General features: G+C 44.2%; 1 protein-coding gene across 4 annotated transcripts in view; it reads right to left on the reverse strand.

Moving 5' to 3' along the window:
• The window catches only part of POLK (DNA polymerase kappa), a 238105-nt gene that overhangs the window by 168518 nt on the left and 41754 nt on the right, over nucleotides 1-27833 (reverse strand). For all 4 annotated transcript variants that reach the window (XR_003940991.1, XM_030193266.1, XM_030193268.1 and 1 more), the window contains exon 3: nucleotides 14596-14715. Coding sequence is in view for 3 of the 4 variants with exons in the window: in XM_030193266.1 (XP_030049126.1) it covers nucleotides 14596-14715 (120 nt within the window). In the remaining variant the exon portion in view is untranslated. The remainder of the gene's footprint in view (nucleotides 1-14595; nucleotides 14716-27833) is intronic.

Below are 27833 nucleotides of genomic sequence, written 5' to 3' on the forward strand. Positions count from 1 at the left end.
TTACTTACACATTACTTAAAAATATCAGTTACATAGGTTTGATATTTCCTAAACTGACCTATGACCTGGGGCCTCTCACACTAGACAATGGGGCACCTATCTCTTGCATTTTATTATGATTAAATTCTTAGGTTCCCAGCTAACTTCATACTAACTGGGTTCTGGCATTCATTAAGGGGTCAAGGGCCAATCTTGCTCAATGGCACACATACATTTATTATTACTTTCAGAAAACCAGTCCTTCACTTAGCTATAATTAATCAAGACTTTCCCTGACCTCTTTCACCTATTAGCTTCCTACAAAGAACTCGCTAGGACTGTGGATAATTCAAACCAGATGATGACCTCTTAAAACTGCAGACAAAGCTTCACTTGAAAAGTCAGTCAAAGATGTAACACTGGATTGAAAAGATATTCTATATAGAAATAGAACTTATTAATTACACAGAATAAAACATATTCTAAAATAAGCAGAAATCAGAATTCCTTATAAGTCAAAATCTAACTCATCTAAATATCTATATCTACTCTATCTTCTTCTAGACAGCATTAGCCTAATCCTTTAAACTGCCTGCAATATGCCTTACTCATAATGGTATCCAGATGTGGTAAATAATTACTTCTCTCAAAAAGGGACAAAGAGAGTTTCATTTCTCACTGACCTTTCTAACCTCTGGTCTAGCAAAAGCTAGACTTCTTGAGCAATTAAAACCAGATGGCATTCCTCCACTTTACAGGACTGAAAAGTTAAACACCAAATTAATATGACTTCTTTGCCCAAGCTGCCTCAATATCAGAGGGAAGGCTGTAGGACTGGTGCAAACAGCATGTATAAGTCGCTGCTCGCTGCAGGCGAAGATCTGCTATTTACAAGGTATGCAGGAGGGACAGTTGTTGGGAGTTTTTGGCTGGTAGGGCTTGGGGACCCCTGCCAGCCACTTCATAGGGTGCTGCTACTGGGTGGGCCTGGGCCCACCCGGGCCCACCCTTGGCTATGCCACTGCATTTACCACCTGAAACAGTTCTTGAATTGGAGCATGCGCACAGATCTGCAGGGAAGATAAGTTCAATGCTAAGACACCGTGCCCTATAGTTGCAAAACTACTTTGATATCCTCAAGCTCTACTAATTTTGACAACAGCAAGATCGATTCCGTCTTTGATTTTTGAAGGCAGAAGGATCAATATTGTCCCAGATCTGTCAAAAACCACTGCACAGAAACGGAAGCAGTTTTTGGCTTTGAGATCATACCTTAAAGAAAAAGGAGCAAGGTTTGGATTACAATACCCTGCAAGGATGATTATCACATTAAACAACACTACCCGAGTCTTTGACTCTCCGGAATTCTTACAACTGTTCCTGGATAAAAGGGACACGGAAGGTATGGCTGGATGAGTTCATCTAAACATAACCACCCACAACGATGGAGGTGCACAAGTAGGAAGAGTGCACAAGTAGGAGGTGCACAAGTAGGAAGAGTGGCTCTTCTCAAAAACTGGAGGACATGTAATGATGGAAACAAACTCTTTATTGCAAAAAAACGACTCAACACAGCAGCCATGTTTCGGCGAGAAAAGCGCCTTCCTCAGGAGTCTTATGATATGCAGCTGTTTATTGATTTAATAAAGTCAACCTTTTTAAAAAAACAGCTGCATATTATATTATACCAAAACCTAATAAGGATCCTACTGTCACGTCTGGGGCCGTGATCACCCTCATTCTTACCCTGTTTCTGGGAGTCAGTGGCTGTGCTGGCTTCTGCTTGTCTCTGTGTCTGTCTCTGTCTTAGTTTCTCTCTGGCTCTGTGTGCTGATTGCCTTACTGGACCTCACCTGTGTGGGCTTTGCCTCTTCCAAGATGGCTGCCGACTCCTCTCTGCCAGTATCCAAGATGGCTCCCGCTGTTCCTTCCTGTGGGCTGACTTCTCTGTGTGTCAAGCCTCTGTTTGGAGGCAAGGAGATTGCTGCAGCTGTGCCTCTGGTGTTGAAAGGCTTTATTAATCACTTAGAGCCTGCAGCCCTTGCCTTTCGTCTAAGGGCCCTGGTATGTAGAGTGCTCTGTACACTGCTACATTGTTTGCTCTGTGTGAGTTTCTATGTTTGACTTGTTAGCTTGGGCACAGCTTTGCTTGTTAGCATGTGTACAGCTTTACTAGTTCTTCTGAGATTGCTCTGTGTATGTTTCTAGTGTATGACTTGTTAGCTTGAGCACAGCTTTGCTTGTTAGCCTGTGTACAGCTTTACTAGTTCTTCTCTGTGTATGTTTCTAGTGTATGACTTGTTAGCTTGAGCACAGCTTTGCTTGTTAGCCTGTTTACAGCTTTACTAGTTCTTCTCTGTGTATGTTTCTAGTATATGACCGGTTAGCTTGGGCACAGCTTTGCTTGTTAGCCTGTGTACAGCTTTATTAGTTCTCCTGTGATTGCTCTGTGTATGTTTCTAGTGTATGACTTGTTAGCTTGGGCACAGCTTTGCTTGTTAGCCTGTGTACAGCTTTATTAGTTCTCCTGAGTTTGCTCTGTGTATGTTTCTAGTATATGACCGATTAGCTTGGGCATAGCTTTCCTGTTAGCTTATGTACAGTCTCCTAGTCTTCTCGTGTTTAACTTTCTGGTTTTTCCCGTGTGTGTTTTCTTTTGCTTCTGGGGCTTCTGCCCTTGTTCTGTCTGTTGCCAGTACTCTGTGATACTGGAGCTGCAGCCATAGTTTTGTTCCTTGTCCTGACCTTTGCTTTGAACCTGACTACTGCTTTGCTAGCCGCCTGCCCAGAGACTTTGCTTTGACCCTTACTGCTTTGCTAGCCGCCTGCCCTGAGACTTGCTTTGAACCTGCCTACTGCTGGAACCCGGACATTCCCTGCCTGTCTGCCTTGCTTTCGCCTAGGTGACTGGGGGCACTTCTGTATCCTGATTCCTGCTGTTCCTGCTTGCAAGTTCCAGTTCCGGTTTTTCCTGTAAGCCCTGCCGGCTGCCCGAACCTGAGGGCTCAACCCTCGGGGAAAGGTGGCTAAGTGTAGGTGAAGCCTAGGTCCTGTGTGTTCCTGTCCAGCGGGTTCCAGTCCAGTGGGTCCACTCCAGTGTGTTCCAGTCCAGCAGGCTTCGCTCCTGTATGTTCCAGTCCAGTGGGTCCACTCCGGTGTGTTCCAGTCCAGTGGGCTCCGCTCCAGTGCGCACCCGTCCGGTGCGTTCCAGTCCTGGGTATTCCTGTGTAGAACTCCAGTCCGGGGTTCCGGTCCAGTCTTGTCTCGTCTCTACCTTGAAGGTGATCTTGCCTGCCACTGCCGCTCCACGGTAGTGGCCAAGGACTCACGAACCCAGTGCTCCTGGGGAAGAAGCCTGACAGTATGCCAAGGTCCTTGAGAACGCGACACCTACACAGGTCTCCAATTATCGGCCAATATCTCTACTAAATGTAGATTACAAAATATTTGCAAAAATCCTGTCTAACCACCTACGTTTAATCATTGGCTCTGTTATTCACCCCAATCAAGTAGGGTTTACGCCAGGGAGATTAATCACCGACAATGCCTGCTTGTTTCACCAGATCTTGCTTGCTAAATCTATAGATCAACCTATTATAGCAATGGCTATTGATGCTGAAAAAGCATTCGCTAGAGTAGAATGGGACTTCTTGTTCTCTGTCCTTCATAAATTTGGAGCACCAGATTCTTTCATCAATAAATTAAAATACTAGTATACACTAATCCTTCGGCATCCATTATTGCAAATAATATGTTATCAAAGCAAATATGTTTGAAGAGAGGCACCAGACAAGGCAGTCCGCTGTTGCCTCTTCTGTTTAATTTAGCTCTGGAACCCCTACTTATTTCCATCCGTCATAATTCTACTATACATGGCATCTCCTTTAAAAATGAAGAAATCAAAGCAGCGGCCTATGCAGATGATGTTCTGCTATTCTTCACAAATCCTATACAATCTATAGAAAACTTTTTAAAACTGGTAGAAACGTACTCTTATTGTTCAGGCTACAAGATTAATAAACAAAAAACTGAGTTAATACCCCTTAATGTACATGCCACTCCAACCATTAGCTCACACTTTGATTTTGTTTGGTCATCTAGTGGCTTTCGTTATCTTGGATTAGATCTATCAGATCTTGAATCTACTATGACATCTAATTCAAAGAAAATTCTTTCAATAATCAAAGAATTACTTCTTTCATGCAGCCCATTGCACCTTTCCTGGTGGGGAAGATTGGAGTCTATAAAATGGTAGTAATGCCAAAAATTAACTTTATTTTACGTATGATTCCAGTTTTTTTCCCCCGCACTGTTTATCAACAAATAGATAAACCTCTATCACAATTTTTGTGGGCTTCCAAAGTCCCAGAAATTGTTTTGAAAACATTAAAAAATTCTAAAAACACGCTGGTGTTGATTTTCCAGATTTCTGGACGTATCACAAAGCTTTCATAATGCAACAAGCAAGTTATGGGACTGCTACACATTCCAGTTATGAACCCATATGGTTGAAAACTGAAAAAGAATTATGGTCTCAATACATACATCCACAACATATTCCTTTCTGTATACCGAAACACAAGATAATTCTATTATTGTTTCACCTCATAAATGCTTGATTGAACTAGATAAATATATGGAAACCCCTAGTGAGAACTCATTACACTCCATAATTTAGGGTAATCCCATTATTAAAATCAATAAATCATATATATTATGGTTAACTTGGTATAACAAAGGCATATATTATATACATCAATTATTATCAAATGGAACACTGCATTCCTTTTCTTTATTGCACAGTAAAGCGAATGCTACATACCTGTAGAAGGTATTCTCCGAGGACAGCAGGCTGATTGTTCTCACTGATGGGTGACGTCCTCGGCAGCCCCTCCAATCGGAATCTTCCTAGCAAAATCCTTTGCTAGCTCTCGCGCGCATGCGCGGCCGTCTTCCCGCCCGAAACCGGCTCGAGCCGGCCAGTCCAGTATGTAGCAAGACAATACAGTTCAAGGGAAGACACAACTCCAAAGGGGAGGCGGGCGGGTTTGTGAGAACAATCAGCCTGCTGTCCTCGGAGAATACCTTCTACAGGTATGTAGCATTCGCTTTCTCCGAGGACAAGCAGGCTGCTTGTTCTCACTGATGGGGTATCCCTAGCCCCCAGGCTCACTCAAAACAACAACCAAGGTCAATTGGGCCTCGCAACGGCGAGGACATAACTGAGATTGACCTAAAAAATTTACCAACTAACTGAGAGTGCAGCCTGGAACAGAACAAACAGGGCCCTCGGGGGGTGGAGTTGGATCCTAAAGCCCAAACAGGTTCTGAAGAACTGACTGCCCGAACCGACTGTCGCGTCGGGTATCCTGCTGTAGGCAGTAATGAGATGTGAATGTGTGGACAGATGACCACGTCGCAGCTTTGCAAATTTCTTCAATGGAGGCTGACTTCAAGTGGGCTACCGACGCAGCCATGGCTCTAACATTATGAGCCGTGACATGACCCTCAAGAGCCAGCCCCGCCTGGGCGTAAGTGAAGGAAATGCAATCTGCTAGCCAATTGGATATGGTGCGTTTCCCTACAGCCACTCCCCTCCTATTGGGATCAAAAGAAACAAACAATTGGGCGGACTGTCTGTGGGGCTGTGTCCGCTCCAGATAGAAGGCCAATGCTCTCTTGCAGTCCAATGTGTGCAGCTGATGTTCAGCAGGGCAGGAATGAGGACGGGGAAAGAATGTTGGCAAGACAATTGACTGGTTCAGATGGAACTCCGACACGACCTTTGGCAAGAACTTAGGGTGAGTGCGGAGGACTACTCTGTTATGATGAAATTTGGTGTAAGGGGCCTGGGCTACCAGGGCCTGAAGCTCACTGACCCTACGAGCTGAAGTAACTGCCACCAAGAAAATGACCTTCCAGGTCAAGTACTTCAGATGGCAGGAATTCAGTGGCTCAAAAGGAGGTTTCATCAGCTGGGTGAGAACGACATTGAGATCCCATGACACTGTAGGAGGCTTGACAGGGGGCTTTGACAAAAGCAAACCTCTCATGAAGCGAACAACTAAAGGCTGTCCCGAGATCGGCTTACCTTCCACACGGTAATGGTATGCACTGATTGCGCTAAGGTGAACTCTTACAGAGTTGGTCTTGAGACCAGACTCAGACAAGTGCAGAAGGTATTCAAGCAGGGTCTGTGTAGGACAAGAGCGAGGAGCTAGGGCCTTGCTGTCACACCAGACGGCAAACCTCCTCCACAGAAAGAAGTAACTCCTCTTGGTGGAATCTTTCCTGGAAGCAAGCAAGACGCGGGAGACACCCTCTGACAGACCCAAAGAGGCAAAGTCTACGCTCTCAACATCCAGGCCGTGAGAGCCAGGGACCGGAGGCTGGGATGCAGAAGAGCCCCTTCGTTCTGCGTGATGAGGGTCGGAAAACACTCCAATCTCCACGGTTCTTCGGAGGATAACTCCAGAAGAAGAGGGAACCAGATCTGACGCGGCCAAAAGGAGCAATCAGAATCATGGTGCCTCGGTCTTGTTTGAGTTTCAACAAAGTCTTCCCCACCAGAGGAATGGGAGGATAAGCATACAGCAGGCCTTCCCCCCAATCCAGGAGGAAGGCATCCGATGCCAGTCTGCCGGGGGCCTGAAGCCTGGAACAGAACTGAGGGACTTTGTGGTTCACTCGAGATGCGAAGAGATCCACCAAGGGGGTGCCCCACGCTTGGAAGATCTGGCGCACCACTATGGAGTTGAGCGACCACTCGTGAGGTTGCATAATCCTGCTCAATCTGTCGGCCAGACTGTTGTTTACGCCTGCCAGATATGTGGCTTGGAGCACCATGCCGAGACGGCGAGCCCAGAGCCACATGCTGACGGCTTCCTGACACAGGGGGCGAGATCCGGTGCCCCCCTGCTTGTTGACATAGTACATGGCAACCTGGTTGTCTGTCTGAATTTGGATAATTTGATGGGACAGCCGATCTCTGAAAGCCTTCAGAGCGTTCCAGATCGCTCGCAACTCCAGGAGATTGATCTGTAGACCGCGTTCCTGGAGGGACCAGCGTCCTTGGGTGTGAAGCCCATCGACATGAGCTCCCCATCCCAGGAGAGACGCATCCGTTGTCAGCACTTTTTGTGGCTGAGGAATTTGGAAAAGACGTCCCAGAGTCAAATTGGACCAGATTGTCCACCAATACAGGGATTCGAGAAAACTCGTGGACAGGTGGATCACGTCTTCTAGACCCCCAGCAGCCTGAGACCACTGGGAGGCTAGGGTCCATTGAGCAGATCTCATGTGAAGACGGGCCATGGGAGTCACATGGACTGTGGAGGCCATGTGGCCCAGCAATCTCAACATCTGCCGAGCTGTGATCTGCTGGGACGCTCGCACCCGCGAGACGAGGGACAACAAGTTGTTGGCCCTCGCCTCTGGGAGATAGGCGCGAGCCGTCCGAGAATCCAGCAGAGCTCCTATGAATTCGAGCTTCTGCACTGGGAGAAGATGGGACTTTGGATAATTTATCACAAACCCCAGTAGCTCCAGGAGGCGAATAGTCATCTGCATGGACTGCAGGGCTCCTGCCTCGGATGTGTTCTTCACCAGCCAATCGTCGAGATATGGGAACACATGCACCCCCAGCCTGCGAAGTGCCGCTGCTACTACAGCTAGGCACTTTGTGAACACCCTGGGCGCAGAGGCGAGCCCAAAGGGTAGCACACAGTACTGGAAGTGGCGTGTGCCCAACTGAAATCGCAGATACTGTCTGTGAGCTGGCAGTATCGGGATGTGTGTGTAGGCATCCTTCAAGTCCAGAGAGCATAGCCAATCGTTTTGCTGAATCATGGGGAGAAGGGTGCCCAGGGAAAGCATCCTGAACTTTTCTTTTACGAGATATTTGTTCAGGGCCCTTAGGTCTAGGATGGGACGCATCCCCCCTGTTTTCTTTTCCACAAGGAAGTACCTGGAATAGAATCCCAGCCCTTCTTGCCCGGATGGCACGGGCTCGACCGCATTGGCGCTGAGAAGGGCGGAGAGTTCCTCTGCAAGTACCTGCTTGTGCTGGAAGCTGTAAGACTGAGCTCCCGGTGGACAATTTGGAGGTTTGGAGGCCAAATTGAGGGTGTATCCTTGCCGGACTATTTGCAGAACCCACTGATCGGAGGTTATGAGAGGCCACCTTTGGTGAAAAGCTTTCAACCTCCCTCCGACTGGCAGGACGCCCGACACTGACACTTGGATGTCGGCTATGCTCTGCTGGAGCCAGTCAAAAGCTCGCCCCTTGCTTTTGCTGGGGAGCCGCGGGGCCTTGCTGAGGTGCACGCTGCTGACGAGAGCGAGCGCGCTGGGGCTTAGCCTGGGCCGCAGGCTGTCGGGAAGGAGGATTGTACCTACGCTTACCAGAAGTATAGGGAACAGTCTTCCTTCCCCCGAAAATCGTCTACCTGTAGAGGTAGAAGCTGAAGGCTGCCGGCGGGAGAACTTGTCGAATGCGGTGTCCCGCTGGTGGAGAGACTCTACCACCTGCTCGACTTTTTCTCCAAAAATGTTGTCCGCACGGCAAGGCGAGTCCGCAATCCGCTGCTGGATTCTATTCTCCAGGTCGGCGGCACGCAGCCATGAGAGCCTGCGCATCACCACACCTTGAGCAGCGGCCCTGGACGCAACATCAAAAGTGTCATAAACTCCTCTGGCCAGGAATTTTCTGCACGCCTTCAGCTGCCTGACCACCTCCTGAAAAGGCTTGGCTTGCTCAGGGGGAAGAGCATCAACCAAGCCCGCCAACTGTCGCACATTATTCCGCATGTGTATGCTCGTGTAGAGCTGGTAAGACTGAATTTTGGCCACGAGCATAGAGGAATGGTAGGCCTTCCTCCCAAAGGAGTCTAAGGTTCTAGAGTCTTTGCCCGGGGGCGCCGAAGCATGCTCCCTAGAACTCTTAGCCTTCTTTAGGGCCAGATCCACAACTCCAGAGTCGTGAGGCAACTGAGTGCGCATCAGCTCTGGGTCCCCATGGATCCGGTACTGGGACTCGATCTTCTTGGGGATGTGGGGATTAGTTAAAGGCTTGGTCCAGTTCGCCAGCAATGTCTTTTTGAGGACATGGTGCAGGGGAACAGTGGACGCTTCCTTAGGTGGAGAAGGATAGTCCAGGAGCTCAAACATTTCAGCCCTGGGCTCGTCCTCCACAACCACCGGGAAGGGGATGGCCGTAGACATCTCCCGGACAAAGGAAGCAAAAGATAGACTCTCGGGAGGAGAAAGCTGTCTTTCAGGAGAGGGAGTGGGATCAGAAGGAAGACCCTCAGACTCCTCGTCAGAGAAATATCTGGGGTCTTCTTCTTCCTCCCACGAGGCCTCACCCTCGGTGTCAGACACAAGTTCACGGACCTGCGTCTGCAACCGAGCCCGGCTCGACTCCGTGGAGCCACGTCCACGATGGGGGCGTCGAGAGGTAGACTCCCTCGCCCGCATCGGCGAAGCTCCCTCCGCCGACGTAGTCGGGGAGCCCTCCTGGGAGGTGGCCGCAGTCGGTACCGGAGGTGTAGGGCGCAACAGCTCTCCCAGAATCTCTGGGAGAACGGCCCGGAGGCTCTCGTTCAGAGCGGCTGCAGAGAAAGGCATGGAGGTCGATGCAGGCGTCGATGTCAGAACCTGTTCCGGGCGTGGAGGCTGTTCCGGGCTGTCCAGAGTGGAGCGCATCGACACCTCCTGAACAGAGGGTGAGCGGTCCTCTCGGTGCCGATGCCTGCTGGGTGCCGACTCCCTCGGCGACCCAGAGCTCTCGGTGCCGACGCGGGGAGGGGACCGGTGTTGATGCTTCTTCGACTTCTTCCGAAGCATGTCACCGGAGCTCCCCGGCACCGACGAGGAGGACATAGAATCCAGCCGTCGCTTCCTCGGGGCCGAGGCCGAAGGAGGTCGGTCTCGGGGGGGCTGTACCGCAGGAGCCCTCAGGGTAGGAGGAGACCCACCCGAGGGCTCACCGCCACCAGCAGGGGAATGGACAGCCCTCATCTGCACTCCACTCGATGCACCACCGTCCGACGACATCAGGAGACGAGGTCCCGGTACCACCGACGTCGATGCAGCTATCCGATGTCTCGGCGCCGATGCAGAGGGCCGATGCCTCGATGCACTCGATGCACTGGCAGCCAAGGAAGAAGGTCTGGACGCTGATGACGCCGATGCACACGATGACCCCGGTGCCGATGCCGACGAAGAGCCCGAGGACAAAACGTTCCACTGGGCCAATCTCGCTACTTGAGTCCGCCTTTGTAAGAGGGAACACAGACTACAGTTCTGGGGACGGTGCTCGGCCCCCAGACACTGAAGACACGAAGAGTGCCTATCAGTGAGCGAGATTACCCGGGCGCACTGGGTGCACTTCTTGAAGCCGCTGGAAGGCTTCGATGTCGTGGGCGGAAAAATCACGCCGGCGAAGTCAAAATCCGAAATGACGAATTTGGAGCACCAAAACTTTAAGGGAGAAAAATCTCGACCGAGGCCGAAAAGAGGCCTACCCCGACAACGAAAGAAAACTTACCGGGGCAAAAACTGGAAATACGGGAAGGGGCAAACGAAACCCAAGAGGGTTTCCGGAGCACTTTCCGAACGAAAAGAACTTTTCCGAAGAAAAAACACGTCGATTAGATAACGGACGCGCGAGGTCGACTCTCCGGGGCTCAACACGGCAAAAAACACAGCCGTACCGAGTGCGGACGAAAGAAGACTGGCCGGTTTCGGGCGGGAAGACGGCCGCGCATGCGCGGTGCACGCGGGCGCGCGAGAGCTAGCAAAGGATTTTGCTAGGAAGATTCCGATTGGAGGGGCTGCCGAGGACGTCACCCATCAGTGAGAACAAGCAGCCTGCTTGTCCTCGGAGAAATATCTATTACCCTTTAATCAGTTTTTTTTGATGGTTGCAATTGCAGCATTGCCTTACCAGAAATGAAAACATTGACACTTTCACTACAACCGACTAATTTTCTTTGTTGAGAAACTATTTAGTACTGGTCGTATGGCCTCTAACATATACAAATTTTTGATATCAAAAGAATCTTCAAATCTGGTCTCATGCATTCATGGGAACTAGATTTGGAACACAAACTAACATCAGAACAATGGAAATACTTCTGGAAATTTCTTGGATGACCAGTAACCTCAGCTAACATAATCCAGTCGCTTTTCTTTTTGCATTACAAAGCCATCTGGATTCCACAAAAACTAGCAGTTGCAGGTCTACTATCTCAAAATCTTTGTTGGTCATGTAAGACATATCCTGGAACTCTGAAACATCTTCTTTTTGAATGCAGTCTCACTCATGCCTTTTAGAAAAAGACATGGAACATTATTTCCAAAATTCTACACATTCAACAACCAATCTCCTGGAAAATGATTATTTTTGGTTATCTGGCATTGGACACCTCTCTGGATAAACATGATTCTAAATTGCTCAACATTTTATTAGAAATTGCTGTAAAATCCATACTATCCAATTGGAAAGATAACTCTCTTTTAAATATTCATGTCTGGTGGCAATCTGTATTGCAACTTCATCAATTTGAAATCTCAGTAATAGATACGAAAGATCTCTCTCCATTGGTCTAGTTTGGACTCCTATATGTCCAATACTTAAATACTCACTTAACAGCTTTGATATATGTTTCTGATATTTTCTAGACACTGTACTTGAAAGGTGATTTTTTTTTTTCACATCCAGCAACTTCACCTGACAAATTGTTCTTCTTTGTACTGCTTGGTTTCATTGAACTCTCTATTTGAGTATTCTGTTGTACACATTTTGTTTTTTGTACTTTGTACTTTTCAAAGTTAATAAAGATACTTGGACACACACACAAAAAAGGAACAGACTATGTGAAGTCAAGAAAGCTACATGCTTGCCTGTGATTCAGTTGTGAAAAATCAAGTTATATACATCTGTCTTTCATGTGTGTACCTGTTCAGTGTCATTACCTGTGTCAGTGTATTTCTTTCCTACTTTTATTTGTATTAAGTTTAATTATAGAGCAACCAATTGGAAATTATCTGGGGCTCAAGAAGCCCAATTAGAAAACAGGTCATATGAGATGCTCCGTAACTACTTGTTAACATTGTTTACTAAAGAACCCCAAGAGAAAGAAAGAAATGCATATTTTCTTATTCTTTGCCACATGCTCTTACCAGACTTAACATTTAAATTTTATTTATCATAAACTTCCCATAACAACTATGGAACAGTTCAACTTGATGCTAGAAGATCTTTGCTTGTTGAGGAGTGGATGAATAGCCTAATGATTAGTGCAGTGGCCTGAGAACCACGGGAACCGGGCTCAAGTTCCACTGCAGTACCTTGTGACTCTGGGCAAGTCACTTAACCCTGTACTGCCCCAGGTACAAAATAAGTATATAATATGTAAACCACTTTGATTGTAACCACAGAAAGTCAGTACATCAAATCCTATCCACCTTAATAAGCATGAATAGCTATAAGAGCATTAATCCCAGTGCAGTCAATCTGATGCCAAATATCTTACCTTGGAAACAAAAGCTGCCATCTGCACTTTCAGGGAACTGAATTCCAAGCCCTTCTGCAAAAATTCAAGAATATCTGGGACCTGTGGCCTTCAGGGGTAGAGATTCTGTTCCATGTACCAGCATTCAAAAAGACTATAGACCTGGACTGCCTCTGGGCTCTGAGAAGAGTGGAAATGACTGCAGAGTAGCCCATTTTTCTCTAATACCGCCTCTCAAGGGTGAGGCCATAAGCCAGATAGGATCATCAAGATCCTCCATTATTACCAGGCCTTGCCTAAGAAGCCCCCATCCAAATGTAGGGGGCCCTACTAGGAGATGAACAAGATCCACATACCATGGAGCCAATCCAGAATGACGAGAAGCATGAGAAAAGAGTGCCCGGCATCGTCTGAACAATTCTGTTGATAAATGACCAAGGAGGAAAGACAGAGGGGTTCCTATTGAGGCCAGGTCTGCACCATGGCATTAATCCTCCCCCCCCCCCCCCCCCGTCCCAGTCTCTCTCCTGCAGTTGAAGAACCGATGACGTGTGGTATTCTGTGAGTCGCCATCAAGCTGAAGCATGGGGATTCCAGCCCTCTATTTTGGCTTCTAACACTTGTTTCTTTAGTAAGCCCGAAAAAAAAGGAACAACGAAAAATAACTCCAAAGGAGAAAGAAAACGATGTTCCCCCCCCAAAACAGGAAATCGTTTCTTTTTCCCTTTGGAGTTGTTTTCCATTGTTCCTTTTTTTAGGGCTCTCTAAAGAAACCAGTGATAGAAGCCAAAATTCTGGGGTGGTTATTTTATGGAACCCCCCTGTGGCAGTTGAGGTTTCATGTGTTTAATAAATTTATACAGTGGATCTTTATAAATATTTTGAAGCAAAATATTTTTTGGATTGTTTGTATTTAGACATTTTGCTATCCTTTTGTATACTGATTCCAGCCCTCTGTCAGAAGATAAAATGCAGGAAGGTCAACTCCTGCTGTCCCAGGTCCAGCGCAGTTCATCTGAGGAAATCTGCTCGTATATTCTCTGTGCCTGTGGACCGCTGAGATTGTTACAAGATGAGCTTCAGCCCAATAACAGATGAGAATGGGCTCTGAGGCTATTGCTGCACTCTGAGTCCCCCCCATGCTTATTGATGTAAGCTAGACTTAGGCTCCAAGTTTTGAGGAGCCCAGATTCAGGTAATACAGTGTTTAGGGCTGATTTTTTTTTATGCCAAACATGAATACTCCACCTCTGACCCAGGAATTAACTAATATTTCTGAGGCTAGTGTTTGTCTGTGGCAACAAGGTCCTGGAGCTGCTGTTCCCAGGTGAGAAGTTCCACCCTGGACCCAGGAGACCTGAATCTAGGACCACTGTCCTAGAGAACTTCAGGTCAAAGACCACACTGGCACAGCATCACAGCCTAACATTAGTCCCATCTCTGACACAGGATTAAATTTCCAGCTTCAAAATAATACATATTAAACACATCTCTCTGCATTGGGACTTAATAGGGAGTTTCATTTCTTATGGGAGTGATTAAAACAACATGGGTATTGATCAGGTGAATAAGGGTCAATAGTTAAGCTTAGTTCACCTTTCTGCTTGTTTTAGCTCCCCCTTTTGTGAACTAAACTTTACTCATGATTTAACATATTTTAGCACTCAAAAATGTCTGATCAAACAGAAATAAAAAGGTTTGATCAAATTAGCACACATCTATGCCAAACCCAAGTAAACGATGATATTCGCTAATCCCTTATTCTCTGAGGACCAGCAGGACTGTGAATGTCATGTGGCTTCTAGAAAACACTGCTTGGGTATTGTTTCCCTTGCTAGACTCTGTCGGTGATGTCGCGCATGCATGAAGATTTAAGTCCTACTGTCCTCAGAGAATATCTACGGCAGAGAAGTAACTTCACTTTTGTCCAGTTTGTCGAGCAGGGACTGTGTCTTACATGTTTGTGCAAAGTGTTGCATATGTCTAGTAGCACTACAGAAATGATAAATAGTAAAGTAGTACTACTAGTAGTAGTTTAGAAGTAGTAATACTAGTAGTAAGAGGAGCAGAGAAGGTAATAAGAGACAAGATCAAGTACCTGTATCTGTGCCTTCTTTAGCTGCTGGCTTGTAATTTGAGCTTTTTGCTGCATCATTTTTTCAATCCGATGATTAACCTGTTGATCTTTCTTCAGTTCATTTTCATAAAATCGAGAGCCCTGTATTAAAAAGAAAATTCTGTTAGGCCAATTATGAGTAAAAAAAAAATCTAACATTGTAAATGTTGGCAGATAAAGACCGGCACAGTCCATTCAGTCTGCTCAGTAAGGTAGCCAGAGTTGAATTTGGCACTCTACACAGGTTCCACTTCTTCCTGATTAAACATGGGTATACATATCTCTGTCTCTCCCTGCCAATTTTGGGGCACAGACTGTAGAAGTCTGCCTGGCATTGGTCCTACTTCCTAACTACTGGATTGCCATTGAAGCCCACTCCAGCCTTGATCATAATCTGTTTTTGCCATTCACAGGACCCAGACTGTAGAAGTCTGCAAGGCATTGGTCTTACTTCCGAAACTCTGAAGCTGCCGTCAAAGCTCACTCCAGTTATGAGGTCATTTCTGTTTTGCTTTAATTGGATCCCATTCTTTTTCTATTTAGTGATCCACTGTGTTATCCCACAAATTCTTGAATTCCATCATCGTTTTTGTCTTCTTCTCAGCCTCCCATGGGAGGCATCTGGAAAATAATTTGGAGTAGCTAATCTAGACATTTCAAATTACTCCTATATTCAGTGGTGCTATACACATAGTGAGCACTGCTGAATATTTTTATTTTTGTTACATTTGTACCCCGCGCTTTCCCACTCATAGCAGGTTCAATGCAGCTTACATATTATATAGAGGTACTTATTTGTACCTGGAGCAATGGAGAGTCACAAGGAGCTGCGATATAGCAATACACAGAAGTGCTGAAAATCAGGCTTTCTACATATAAACTACATGTAGATGACGTGATATTTGGTGCTATATGTATAACTTATAAATTTGGATTAGACACCTTGGTATATAACTAGTTTTCCTCTATCCAATCAACACATACAAACTATATGTAGGGGCTGAATATCAGTCCCTATACATATAGCTAGGGATGCCCTGGAATGCCTGTTTTATGTACAGCATTATACATATAGTAGACTATGGTTATTTTAGAAGCTCTATTCTTTTTTTTGGACGTCTGAAAACTGGCATTTAAATGTCCATATTGCATGGATATCCAAATCCCAATACAACGGCAGGGTATGAATTTCTAACACTGCAGTATGTCCAGGGGGGTGTGGCCTGATCATGTCTTAGCTGGGACTAGAAAAGGCCCTAAATATAGACATTCAACTCCAATCACAGAAGAGAAAGGGATGTCCATGTTTAAAAAGATGGACATGGAGTCACGTGACGCTATGGTGGAGAGAGGGTGTCGGTGAAAATCTCTCCGAAACCTACCTGCTCATCCCCACAACTGCGAGAGAATCATTCCCACCAAAATTGCATTACTGCATCGAGTAAGACTTAGTGCCGGTAACTGGTTACCTAGAGCGGGCGAAAACTCGGTCATGGCAGCAAAATCAGCTCAAAAGGAAAGGCAGCGGGGCCGGATAACAGAAGACAAGATGGCGGCGACTTCACCCGAAACGAGCCCATCGGTGTCGTCCGCATGGATCGCCGAGATCACTTCCGAATTAACGGGAGTGATGGAAGAATTGTTAGACCGTCGACTGGCCCCGCTTGACCGGAAGTTAGATAGTAAATTAGAACAGCTAGATGCGAAATTGGAGAGCCTGACCAAGGAATGCATGGCGTTTCAATCCACAGCTAGTGAGGTGGAAAACAGAATAGCAGGAGTGGAAGAAACGCAACAAAATCTACAGAAAAAGGTATCCGATCTAGAAACCAAAATCGAAGACCTGGAAAACCGCTCCAGGCGGAATAATATCCGCTTAGTAGGTCTCCCCGAAGCGCTGGGTGGAAAACAGCTGGAGAAAGTACTAGAACAATGGCTGACTCACATCATTGACTTTCCAGCAGAGCTTGGCCCTTTACGAATTGAACGAGCACACCGGTTGGGAGTACGCCAGATGGATAATCCTAAGCCACGAGTAATTATCTGCAGAGTGCTTAATTTTATGCATAAACAACATATATTGCAGGCAGCAAGATCAAATAAGGCTCTGGCATATGAAAATACCAAAGTACTCTGCATTCAAGATTATTTGGCAGGAATTGCGGCTAAGAGAAGGGCATTCTCACCGGTGTGTTCAAGGCTTTTTGAAATGAAGATCCGTTTTACCTTGCAGTACCCTGCTACTCTGAAAGTAACACACAAAGGTAAACTTCACTCCTTTATGTCAGACAAGGAGGCCAAAGACTTTCTGAAAAAGTTGGAACACTCTGACAATAATAACTTTGAGGATGGGGAGCCTGCATGAGCCAACAAGATCTGGCAGTAATGAGTACAGAATGATATAAATCTGGCGATGGACACGATTTACTGCAACACTGCACATGGTGCCTGGGAAGTCCTTTGGAGAAAAACAGAAAGTGCCTTTGGAACTGAAGATGGCAGCTCTATTGACTGTTCATGTTGGTAATTAAATTCACCTGTTAATGATGTTGCAATTAAAATGTGTAGAGTGTTGGGGGAATTCAAGACAGAGACTATAAAGAATATTTCATTTAGGGAATGTTAAAATGTTATAATGTTACACCGTAGGGATAAGAGGAGAGTTTAAGATTTGGGAATTTACTGGTTCGGGACTGGGGGACAAGGTGGATTAGCGTTATTAAGTGACGGCTTCATACAAGGAAGCACACGGAAGGAGGGAATGGAGGAGGATGGGGGAGGGGGGATTTGGGAAGGGAAGGTAAAGGGGGGGGGGAACCGACGACGAAGGGGGGCAATGCAGGGGATTATACTTGTGACTGTGGCTGTTGAGCAAACACGATGGACCATTATATATATGGTACCCAGAAGAACGAGGCAACTAAAGTATAAGAAAGAGGGAAGCCATAGGCTGGGATGGCTTCTCTCACACATAAAAACAGTTTTTCCATCTAAAGATAATGGGAACTTACATCACGTAAGATGATCAAAATAATGACATGGAATGTGGGGGGAATACACTCCCCCATCAAAAGATCGAAAATCTTACAGTATCTACAAAGATTAAGAGCAGACATAGTATTAATGCAAGAAACCCATTTATCAGATGAAGAACACGCAAAGTTGACTAAATGGTGGGTAGGGGACTGTATCGCCTCACCAGCGGCGGGCAACAAAGGGGGTGTGGCCATTCTTTTGAGAAAGGGGGTAGTATCCAAAATTCATAACATACATAAAGACACAGAAGGGCGTTTTGTTTTTTGCACAGCTACTATTGCTAGAAAACAAGTAATATTAGGTAGTGTGTATGCCCCAAATACGCTGAACCTCAAATTTTACAAAAAAGTAACTGCGACTATAGCCAAAATGGAGGCCCTCCCGGTAATGATAGGTGGAGACTTCAATATGACATGGGATCCTCTAGTTGATAAATCACATCCGCCATTGGTGCGAAAGAACTCTAGTACTAGAGGGCTGCCAGATATGTGCAATACATTAGACTTGATAGATGTTTGGCGTACTCTGCACCCAACAGAAAGGGAATACACACACCAATCTAGAGCTCACCAGACCCACTCCAGGATAGATTATCTGTTAATCTCACGTACGATGTTTACGTATGTAGATAAAGCGGAGATAGGTCCTTGCGTGATATCTGATCACGCCACAGTTTGGATGACCTGGCAAGAGGGGGGCGACATTTCCCAGAGAGAGGGAGGTTGGACATTCCCTAGCTACCTCTATTCGAATGGGAAATTTAAAGATTACCTAATAGCTAAATGGGACGAATATAGACAATTCAACGAGGGGTCCGTAATGGAGACAACTACATATTGGGAAGCAGCAAAGGTGGTCCTCCGAGGGGAGGTCATTAGTTATGTCAGTAACTACAAAAAACAACGGGATAGAGAACTACTGCGGTTGGAAAAACAACTCGCACGCTTGAAAAAACAATATGGGCAGAATCCGACCTCAGGGGGGCATAAAGAACTAATCTCAATTCAGACCGAAGTAAATTCAATACTACATGAGAGGGCAGTGAAGTCCCAAACTTATTACCGCTTTCAACTTTATAAACATGGTAATAAGGGTGGCAAATTTTTGGCTAAACTGATAAACCCCCCATCTATATCAAGACATATAGCTGCTATTAAAGGCAAGGATGGCAAATTATTAAATAAGGATACAGAAATTAGCAATATTTTCCAGGAATATTATCAACAATTATATAGTGCTGGGGATAACCAGGGAGTACAGAATGATTCTTATTTGCAGAATATCGACATACCATCGCTGAACCAGATAGAGTTGGAACACCTGAATGAACCCATAAGTTGTGATGAAGTCACTTGGGCAATTACCCAAAGTAAACTGGGGAAAGCGCCGGGGCCAGACGGGCTAAAAACCGAATTTTACAAAATAATGAGTGACCACATTACTCCGATACTAGCGGAGGTTTTCAATGAATGGGTGATAAAGGGGAAGCTGCCGGAACACCTTAATTTAGCCCAGATAATAGTGTTGCCAAAGCCGAAACGTGATGAGCAACTCGTGTCATCATATAGACCTATTTCCCTATTAAATTATGAGGTCAAATTGCTAGCAAAAATATTAGCTAAGAGGCTAGGAAAAGTATTACCGCATTTGATTCATGAAGCTCAAGTGGGATTTGTTCAGGGACGTTCTGTAACTAAGAACATGCGAAGTATCATATTGGCCCTAGAACACCTCAGGAGGAATTCAGAACAAGCGCTGATGGTCAGCTTTGATGCCGAAAAGGCATTTGACCGCGTGGAGTGGCCTTTTTTGTTCTCAGTTTTGGACAATTATGGCTTCTCGGGTTGGTTTGTGCAAGCAATTAAAGCCCTATATACTTCGCCTCGAGCAAAAGTCTTGGTCAATGGGAGGTGGTCTGTGAGCTTCGAGATCTCTAGAGGGACTAGACAGGGATGCCCTCTCTCCCCATTACTATTCACTTTATACCTAGACCCCTTGATTCGAGACATAATCTCAACTAGATCCATTAGGGGAGTCGAGGTAGGAGCAATGGGATTTAAAGTTGCAGCATTTGCCGATGATTTATTAGTGATTCTTACTAATCCCAAACAATCACTTGAAGATCTTATTGAAGTATTTAAGGAGTATGGGGATTACTCAGGATTCAAATTAAACCTCGATAAATCTGAGGCCTTGGCAATTCCATTACATACCAAAACCCTTTGGAAAAATGATTTCCCTTTGAGATGGACAGAAGGCCCCTTCCGCTATTTGGGAGTCCTTTTGACTTCACAAACAAAGGATATCTATAGAATAAATGTCACCGAGCTGTTAAGCCAAACAGAACAACAATTGACAAAGTGGAGGTTGCTTCCAGTGCCATTGATAGGTCGGGTCTGTCTTATACGAATGGTAATTCTGCCCAGGTGGCTATATGTGCTACAAGTTTTGCCGCTGAAATTACTACAGAAAGATATCAAGCGTTTTTATAAGCTAGTGGGGCGGTTTTGTTGGGCACAAAAAAAAGCTAAGCTCAAGATTCAGTTTCTGCTGGGAGCCTGGCAACAGGGCGGTCTTGGTTTGCCTAACTTGCAATACTATAATATAGCTAGTTTGTTACGGCTGGTGAGAGATTGGATTTTTTCCACAAACACACATTCACCACTACAGTTGGAAAAAACATACTTTAGGCCTTATAATTTAGTCACCTTGCTGCATCTCACTACTACTTGGATACCCAAGACTTTTAGAAGTAGTATTCTACTGCTCCCCCTACAAGAGGCATGGAAAATTTTAGGGAAGAAAATAGGGGGTAAGCCACATACATCAGAACTGTTGACCATAAGAGGAAATCCGATGTTCGCACCGGGTATGGATAATCCAGTTTTTCAGCAATGGACAGCTAGAGGTATCACATGTCTACGGACACTATTAGACGGGGAAGGGAAAATTAAGCCCCTCAGACAACTCATACCAGCTGAGGGTGGGGGCTGGGGGGATGCTTTTGGGTATGGTCAGGTAAGACATTATGTCCACTCCTTAGATGAGGAAGCGCTAAAGTTTCAACTGGGAGAAAAAGTCAAACAATTTTATGATGACATACATATCAGATGAGGCTCCCTCGATTTCCCAAATCCAAAAAAAACTGTGGACACTGGCGACACAAAGGGAGTGGTTGCCACTCCGTGAACGGTGGGAGGCAGATACGGGGGCAAATTTAGATAACTGGGATATAACAGCCTATATTCGGAGCATCCCCAAACTGATCAGTGGTGCAACTTATAGAGAATGCGCATTCCGGGTGATACATAGAGAGGCATATTTTCAAAGCACTTTGGGAGGCTAAGTTCCATAGGTTTCTATGGAACTTTGGGAGGCTAAGTGCTTTGAAAATGAGCCTCAGAGCATACTTTACACAGCTCCAGCTCTTTAGAATGGGAGGGATCGACACGCCAACCTGTCTGAAATGCAAGCTAGCTGAAAATTCCTTTTATCATGCATTTTGGGAATGTACAAAAGTGAGGTCATTTTGGAGGAAAGTAGTGAATTTTTTGACTTCCACCACATCACGGAAAATAGTGGGCACCCCCCTACAATTGATACTGGACTGCCCAGGGGCATTTCGAGGCCTTACGGCAGATGAGATGTTGTTATGTCGTAAGCTCTGCTTAGTAGCAAAAAAATGCATCTTACAAAACTGGACGTCAGATAGGCCCCCTGAATATTGGCATTGGCGCAACCAGATACACCTCTTGCTGACATGGGAAGCAAGAGAAGCAAAAGGTAGCTGCCGCCGGAAAAAATGTTTTCTTAAAATCTGGGGACCTATGATAGATACACTATCTCAGAGAGGCCGGAGCCTAATACTTAATACGCTTTGAGATGTGGGTATACACTGATAGGACAACAACCACAGTTAAACTCTATTGGATCATAGGGGAGGGGGAGGTAGGGATAGGGGGAAGAGGGGAAAGGGGGAAAGTTCATAAAGAATGTCCATTTTCGAACAAGCTTTAAAGAATTACAATGACCAATAGCCTAACTCAGATACAACAATAATACCTATCACACAACAAGGAACATCAGTTGATTCAATCACTTTATTGTGCTGTTAGTCTCACGATATCTGTAAGCATTTGGGGCATCATGGGGGAGGATGAGAGGGAGGGGAATTAAAACACTGAGGATAACAGTTCAGGTTGTATATCCATAAGTAGGAAGTATAATACCAAATGTCAAATGTTAATTACACATTTTACAACTGTTAAAATAACAATAAAAACTGTTGAAACTAGCAAAGAGGATAGGGGAGGGGTGGGGAGGAAAATGTTTTAAAAAATTTCTTGATGATGGACTATATAAGTTTGTATAAGTTGTGTACAATTTCTTATTTGAATCTTTGTATACTTATATTATCTGGAGGTGTTATTATGAACTGTCATCAATAAAAATGTTGAAATTAAAAAGATGGACATTGTTATTTAGATCTAGTATTTGTTATGTACAGGTTACAGAAAGGGGCTCTGATTCAGTAGCTGTCTACTGGAGAGATTAAGGCATGACACCTCCCCACTTTTACTGCCCCCCCTCCTTCTCCCTCTCCCCTGAATGTGAAACCGGCAAGAGACATCAGGCTCTATGACAGCTTCAGGTATTATGGACATTTTTAAAAGAACAGCATGAAGAATGGATAAGGGAACAGCAAGCATACCTTGAACAAAATCTACCTGATCGTCCTTTATTAAATTCAGGATTAACACCACCAATCTATTGTCTAATATTTTTTCTAACAGTCTCAAGTTCATATTCAAAACGAAGATAGGCTTATAAGATAGCAGAAGTTTTACATCCTTTTCCTGGTTATGCTATACCTGTAGCCAATGCTCTATTAACCCCTCTAGGGAACCCCTTTGGCACATCACTTGTGAGTAATACCCTCTAAGGGGCCACAGAATTGCAGACTTAACAACATACAATTTTCATTTGTAAGACCATTGGGTCCCAGTGTTTGTTTTTAAAATTGGGTAGTATTATACATATAGCACACTGAGGGTAATTATATAACCATTTTCATGCTTAAAATGCTGATCTACATGTGTTAATGGACTTTTAAAGAATTAGATGGGTCTTTTACAAAGGCACGCTAATGTTTTTAGCAGGCACTAAACACTAGAGACGCCCATATATTCCTGTGGGTGTCTCTAGCGTTTAGCTCACACTAAAAACGCTACTGAGCCTTTGTAAAAGACCCCCTAGGTTAGACCTAAGAGTATACACAATGCTAGCTGGTACATATCTCTATAGTAGGCATGTTCAGGGCAGAGTTTGAGCAAGCATGATAGAGTCACGATGTACACATGTGTTTTATAAAATATGCATGATTCCACATATTGTATGTGCATATATTTACACCTTAAGTCTAGGTCATGCAGGATTTGAGTTAACATTTTATAAAGACGTATAGCTGCCTATATGCCTTAAAAAAAAGGCTAAAAATAGGCACCTTCCTTTCCGTATTAAACCTAGGTGCCCTGTTACAAATGAACCTATATGTTTAGAGCGGCATTTTAGGATGGGCATCCAAGTGGGAACATCACAAATGAACATCCATCTCACATGTATTTTAGAACAGGATACAGCCTGTTCTAAAATACATGTGAGGAAAATATTACCAGGCATACAGCGAAGATACTTACCTGTAGCAGGTATTCTCTGAGGACAGCAGGTCTTATATTCTCACAATTGGATTCTAGACCCCACACAGATTCTGTAACACTGTCTGCCCGAACCAACTATCGCGTTGGGTATCCTGCTCGAGGCAGTAATGAGATATGAATGTATGGACTGAAGATCACGTCTTCATTTATGCAGACGACGTCATAATATATATCCCATACAAACAATATCTGTCAGAAATCAACAATGAAATCAAGCTCAGCTTGAACATCATGGACTCATGGGCAAATGCATTCCAATTAAAACTCGACAAAGAAAAAAACACACTGTCTTATCCTCTCATCTCAACACAGCGCGGACAACCCCACAATTATCAACACCCCAGATTACACCCTCCCTATCTCAGACAGCCTGAAAATCCTCGGTGTTACATTGGACCACAACCTAACACTAGAGAGCCAAGTGACATCCACAACAAAGAAAATGTTCCACTAAATGTGGAAACTCAAACACGTGAAACAATTCTTCCTGAGGGAAACATTTTGCAACCTGATACAATCAATGGTACTAAGCCATTTAGACTACTGCAATGGAATTTATGCGGGATGCAAAGAACAAACATTAAAGAAACTTCAGACCACTCAAAACACTGCAGCTAGACTTATCTTTGGAAAAATGCGATTTGAAAGCGCAAAACCCCTCCGCGAAAAACTGGCTCCCAATCAAAGAACGCATTGCTTTCAAAATCTGCACTCTGGTTCACAAAATTATCTACGCTGAAGCCCCGGGATACATGACAGATCTGATCGACCTACCAACTAGAAACACATCCGAATCAACACGAATGTACCTAAATCTGCACTACCCAAGCTGCAAAGGACTCAAATACAAATAACTTATGCATCCAGTTTCTCCTACATAAGCACACAACTGTGGAACGCATTACCAAAAGCCTTGAAAACTATGTACGACCACCTAAACTTCCGGAAAAAACTAAAAACTAACCAGTTTAAAAAGGCATACCCTACCAATTCAACATAAATGCCTGATCTCTGCAACACAACAAAACTAAAGTACATAATGGACATATCACAACTCTTTTGTTGTACAATTCCCTAATGTAGCTGTGCCACATGAACTTTATCTTACCACAATATCACTTTGTATTTGTTTACACCAGAGTCTGCAAACACCTCTCCAGTACTATGTAAGCCACACTGAGCTTACAAATAGGTGGGAAAAAGTGGGATACAAATGTAACAAATAAAAAAAATGTTAAAAGACATACGATAGATCTTAAATGATCTTAAATGCACGCATCAACCTTTACCTATATGAGTACACAATTCTGGAACGCACTGCCGCGCAACCTAAAAACAATCTATGAACTAACCAACTTCCGCAAACTACTGAAGACCCATCTTTTCGACAGGACATACCACAAAGATCAACACATGTGAACCCCCACATGTATCCAAAACTGTCTTACAATGCTTTCTTGTTATATTACTATCGTGTTTTTCATTATCATGTAACCCAAAATCCTTCTGTAATACCAAATATCTATTCACTTCTTATTTCCACTATTCATGATGTATTGTAAGCCACATTGAGCTTGCAAAAAGGTGGGAAAATGTGGGATACAAATGCAATAAATAAATAAATAATAAACGAACACAGTAATAAACTGTGCTCTCTAAACGGATAATAATGCTGCCATAGATTAAACATATGCATAGACATAGAGTGCCATCAAATTAACATGAAAATAGATTGATCTATTTCATGAACAGACATATAGAGGATATACACATAAGTATATTAACAAATAAACCTCTTATTTTGCAAAAATTAATAGATTTTATAAAAGAAGAAATTTTTCTGTACATTCATGTTTTTATATGTTTTCATAAGTATATATGTATATTTTGTCTACTATTTCTTTGTGTATACCCAGTGCTTTTTTTGAAGGGGTACTTGGGGTACTGAATACTGGCACCTTTTCCATTGTCTACTAAAATTAACCCATGGTCCTCATATTTTAATGAAAGAGCTCAGGTTCTACACACCAATTCTGCCTTGTCATAGATTCTGTGACTGGTTGCAGGGGGCCTAGCTATTGTGGGGTGGGTCCCTCAGTGATCACCCCACCCCTGAAGGGTGGCATGGCATTTGAGTACCAGCACCTTTTTTGCTAGAAAAAATGCACTGTGTATACCTCACTTATTGTTGGAGTGTAATATTTTTATAGATTATTTGTGTTTTGTATATGTGCATGTTCTTATTTATGATTATGTATAACTGATATATTTTTATGTTATTTTATATTAGACCCCTGAGGCAGGCGCTAGTGCGTAGAAACACGTGGCCCGTGTCGGGTCTATCTTTCAATAAAGGTGTGTATACTGCTTTACACTCTCTTTTGTGGTCTCAAATTAAGCAACAGTTTTCCCGGTTTATCTAAGCTTGTAGGTAGCCTCAAGTGGCTCAGGGTGTTTTGTGGCTGAGTATGTAAGAGGGAGGGTTGGCGGTACCAAATGTAAAAAAATATTATCAGGTGGCGCAACTAAGGGCCCTCCTTGCATGGCAGGTGCAGGAAATAAAGCAATAGGTGGAACTAGAACAAGCAGATGGGGAACACATGCCCCTTAATGTAGCTCCCTTGTCAACTTAGAGGAAAATTTCTTGCGGGGGGGGGGGGGGGGGAGGGGGAAGGGGGGAGCTGTACATGAACTTCTACTGTTTTGGTATCTTGCCAGGTATTTGTGACTTGGATTGGCCACTGTTGGAAACAGGATGCTGGGCCTGATGGACCTTCGGCCTGTCCCAGTATGGCAATACTTATGTACTTATAAATTACAATGCGGATGTAGAAGAGAACCAGGAAGAAGTTGTTAGGAGGCAGACGTATACTTGGTATACTCCCCTGCACTATAATTTAGAGCTCTGTCCGGGAAGGGAATAGGTTTTATTTAATAGATGGGAGGAGAGGGGCTTGGTGTGTGGGGGGCAGTTTTACGATAGGATGTATAAGAGGATACAAGCTTTAGGGGACCTACAAGATTGCTATGGATTATTAGCTCCATACGTCAGGTATACTGACTGACTTGGACCCTGAGAAAGGCACTTTTGAGAATCTCTTGGGGCCTATGGTAACTAAGGTGGTGATATCCCAGATTTACCAGAGTCTTAATGGGAGGAGGGGATCATAAGCTTTAATACGTGCAAGATTGGGAAACTGATCTGGGGAGATCCTTGCAGATGGAGGAGTGGGAGGAGATATGGAGAAGAATGCAGAAACTGGTATATCTGCTCTTACTGTTGAAAATTGGTATAAAGGTTCTTACATGCTGGTACTGCAATTGTTGAAAATGTATGGGTGGAGTACAGGGAAGTGTTGGCAGGGTTGTAGGGCACAAGGGACATATTACTATATGTGGTGGGAGTGTCCTATTCTTCATTCCTTATGAAGCCAGCTAATTTTGATGCTCTCTCAAATTTTCCATCATAAAATAGCTCCTACCATAGAGGTTGCGCTGCTGAACTTTGCTGTGCCTTGCTACAGTTGGGGGTGATAGTGGCCAGGACAGTGGTTGCTGAACATTGGAAATGAGCAGTGCCTCAGACTGGACACAAGCAGTAATCATATTAGAACAGTAGTATTCCCTGTACCACCTAAAGGCAATACCTAAATATAAACTGGGACTATTTGAAGTTGATGGCGATGCTTTCAGCAATGGAAAAGTAATTTTTACTGCTAAAGACTACACAGATTATCTGGCCTTCAGTGGTTAGTTTATAGAGGGTTACCAGAGGGTGGGAGGCAGGGGGATGGAGAGAAGTTGAGGGGTGATTACTGTTGGTTTACTTTGGAATGTTAGGTTGGTGGACTGAAGAACAATGTACATCTACTGGATATTTGTGTTTCTTATTGTTTTATTTTGAAAATTAAATAAACAAGTTACAAAACAAACAAACAAAAAGAACCATCCAGAGTGATACTTTGGAGAAACCAAAGGCATATCTTAAGTACATATGGAGTGTATGTCATCCCAAAAGCTGGGTGAGAAGAAAATCAATTGTTTCATAAGAATTTTGACTCCATTTTTAAACTCATTAATAACCAGAATGCAAAGTATGCTCTTAAATATCTTGATTTAATGGTTTTTCTCAATTTAGCAAATTATATAATGTGATTAACTGACATGAGTTGTTCAAGGTTCTTTTTTTTCTGTTTGAGGCATTTGCCTTTTCTTATTAATTTCTGGAATTGTAATTCTGTTTATAAGTTCTGAAATAAAAAGTACAAAAACAAGGAGGGGATAAGGTCAGGGGGATGGCTTTGGAGGGGGGAGGGGAGGACAATATTGGCAGAAAATACCAGAATGTGTAAATAGAAGTTGGACCTTAAATTATACCATGATGACAATTCTGAACTGTTTGCCATTTTGTAAGTTTATAATGCTGTTAAATAAAGATGATATTCTATAACTTTTCTTTAATTCACA

The sequence above is a fragment of the Microcaecilia unicolor genome, chromosome 2, assembly GCF_901765095.1.
Source record: "Microcaecilia unicolor chromosome 2, aMicUni1.1, whole genome shotgun sequence".
NCBI classification, from domain to species: Eukaryota; Metazoa; Chordata; class Amphibia; order Gymnophiona; family Siphonopidae; genus Microcaecilia; species Microcaecilia unicolor.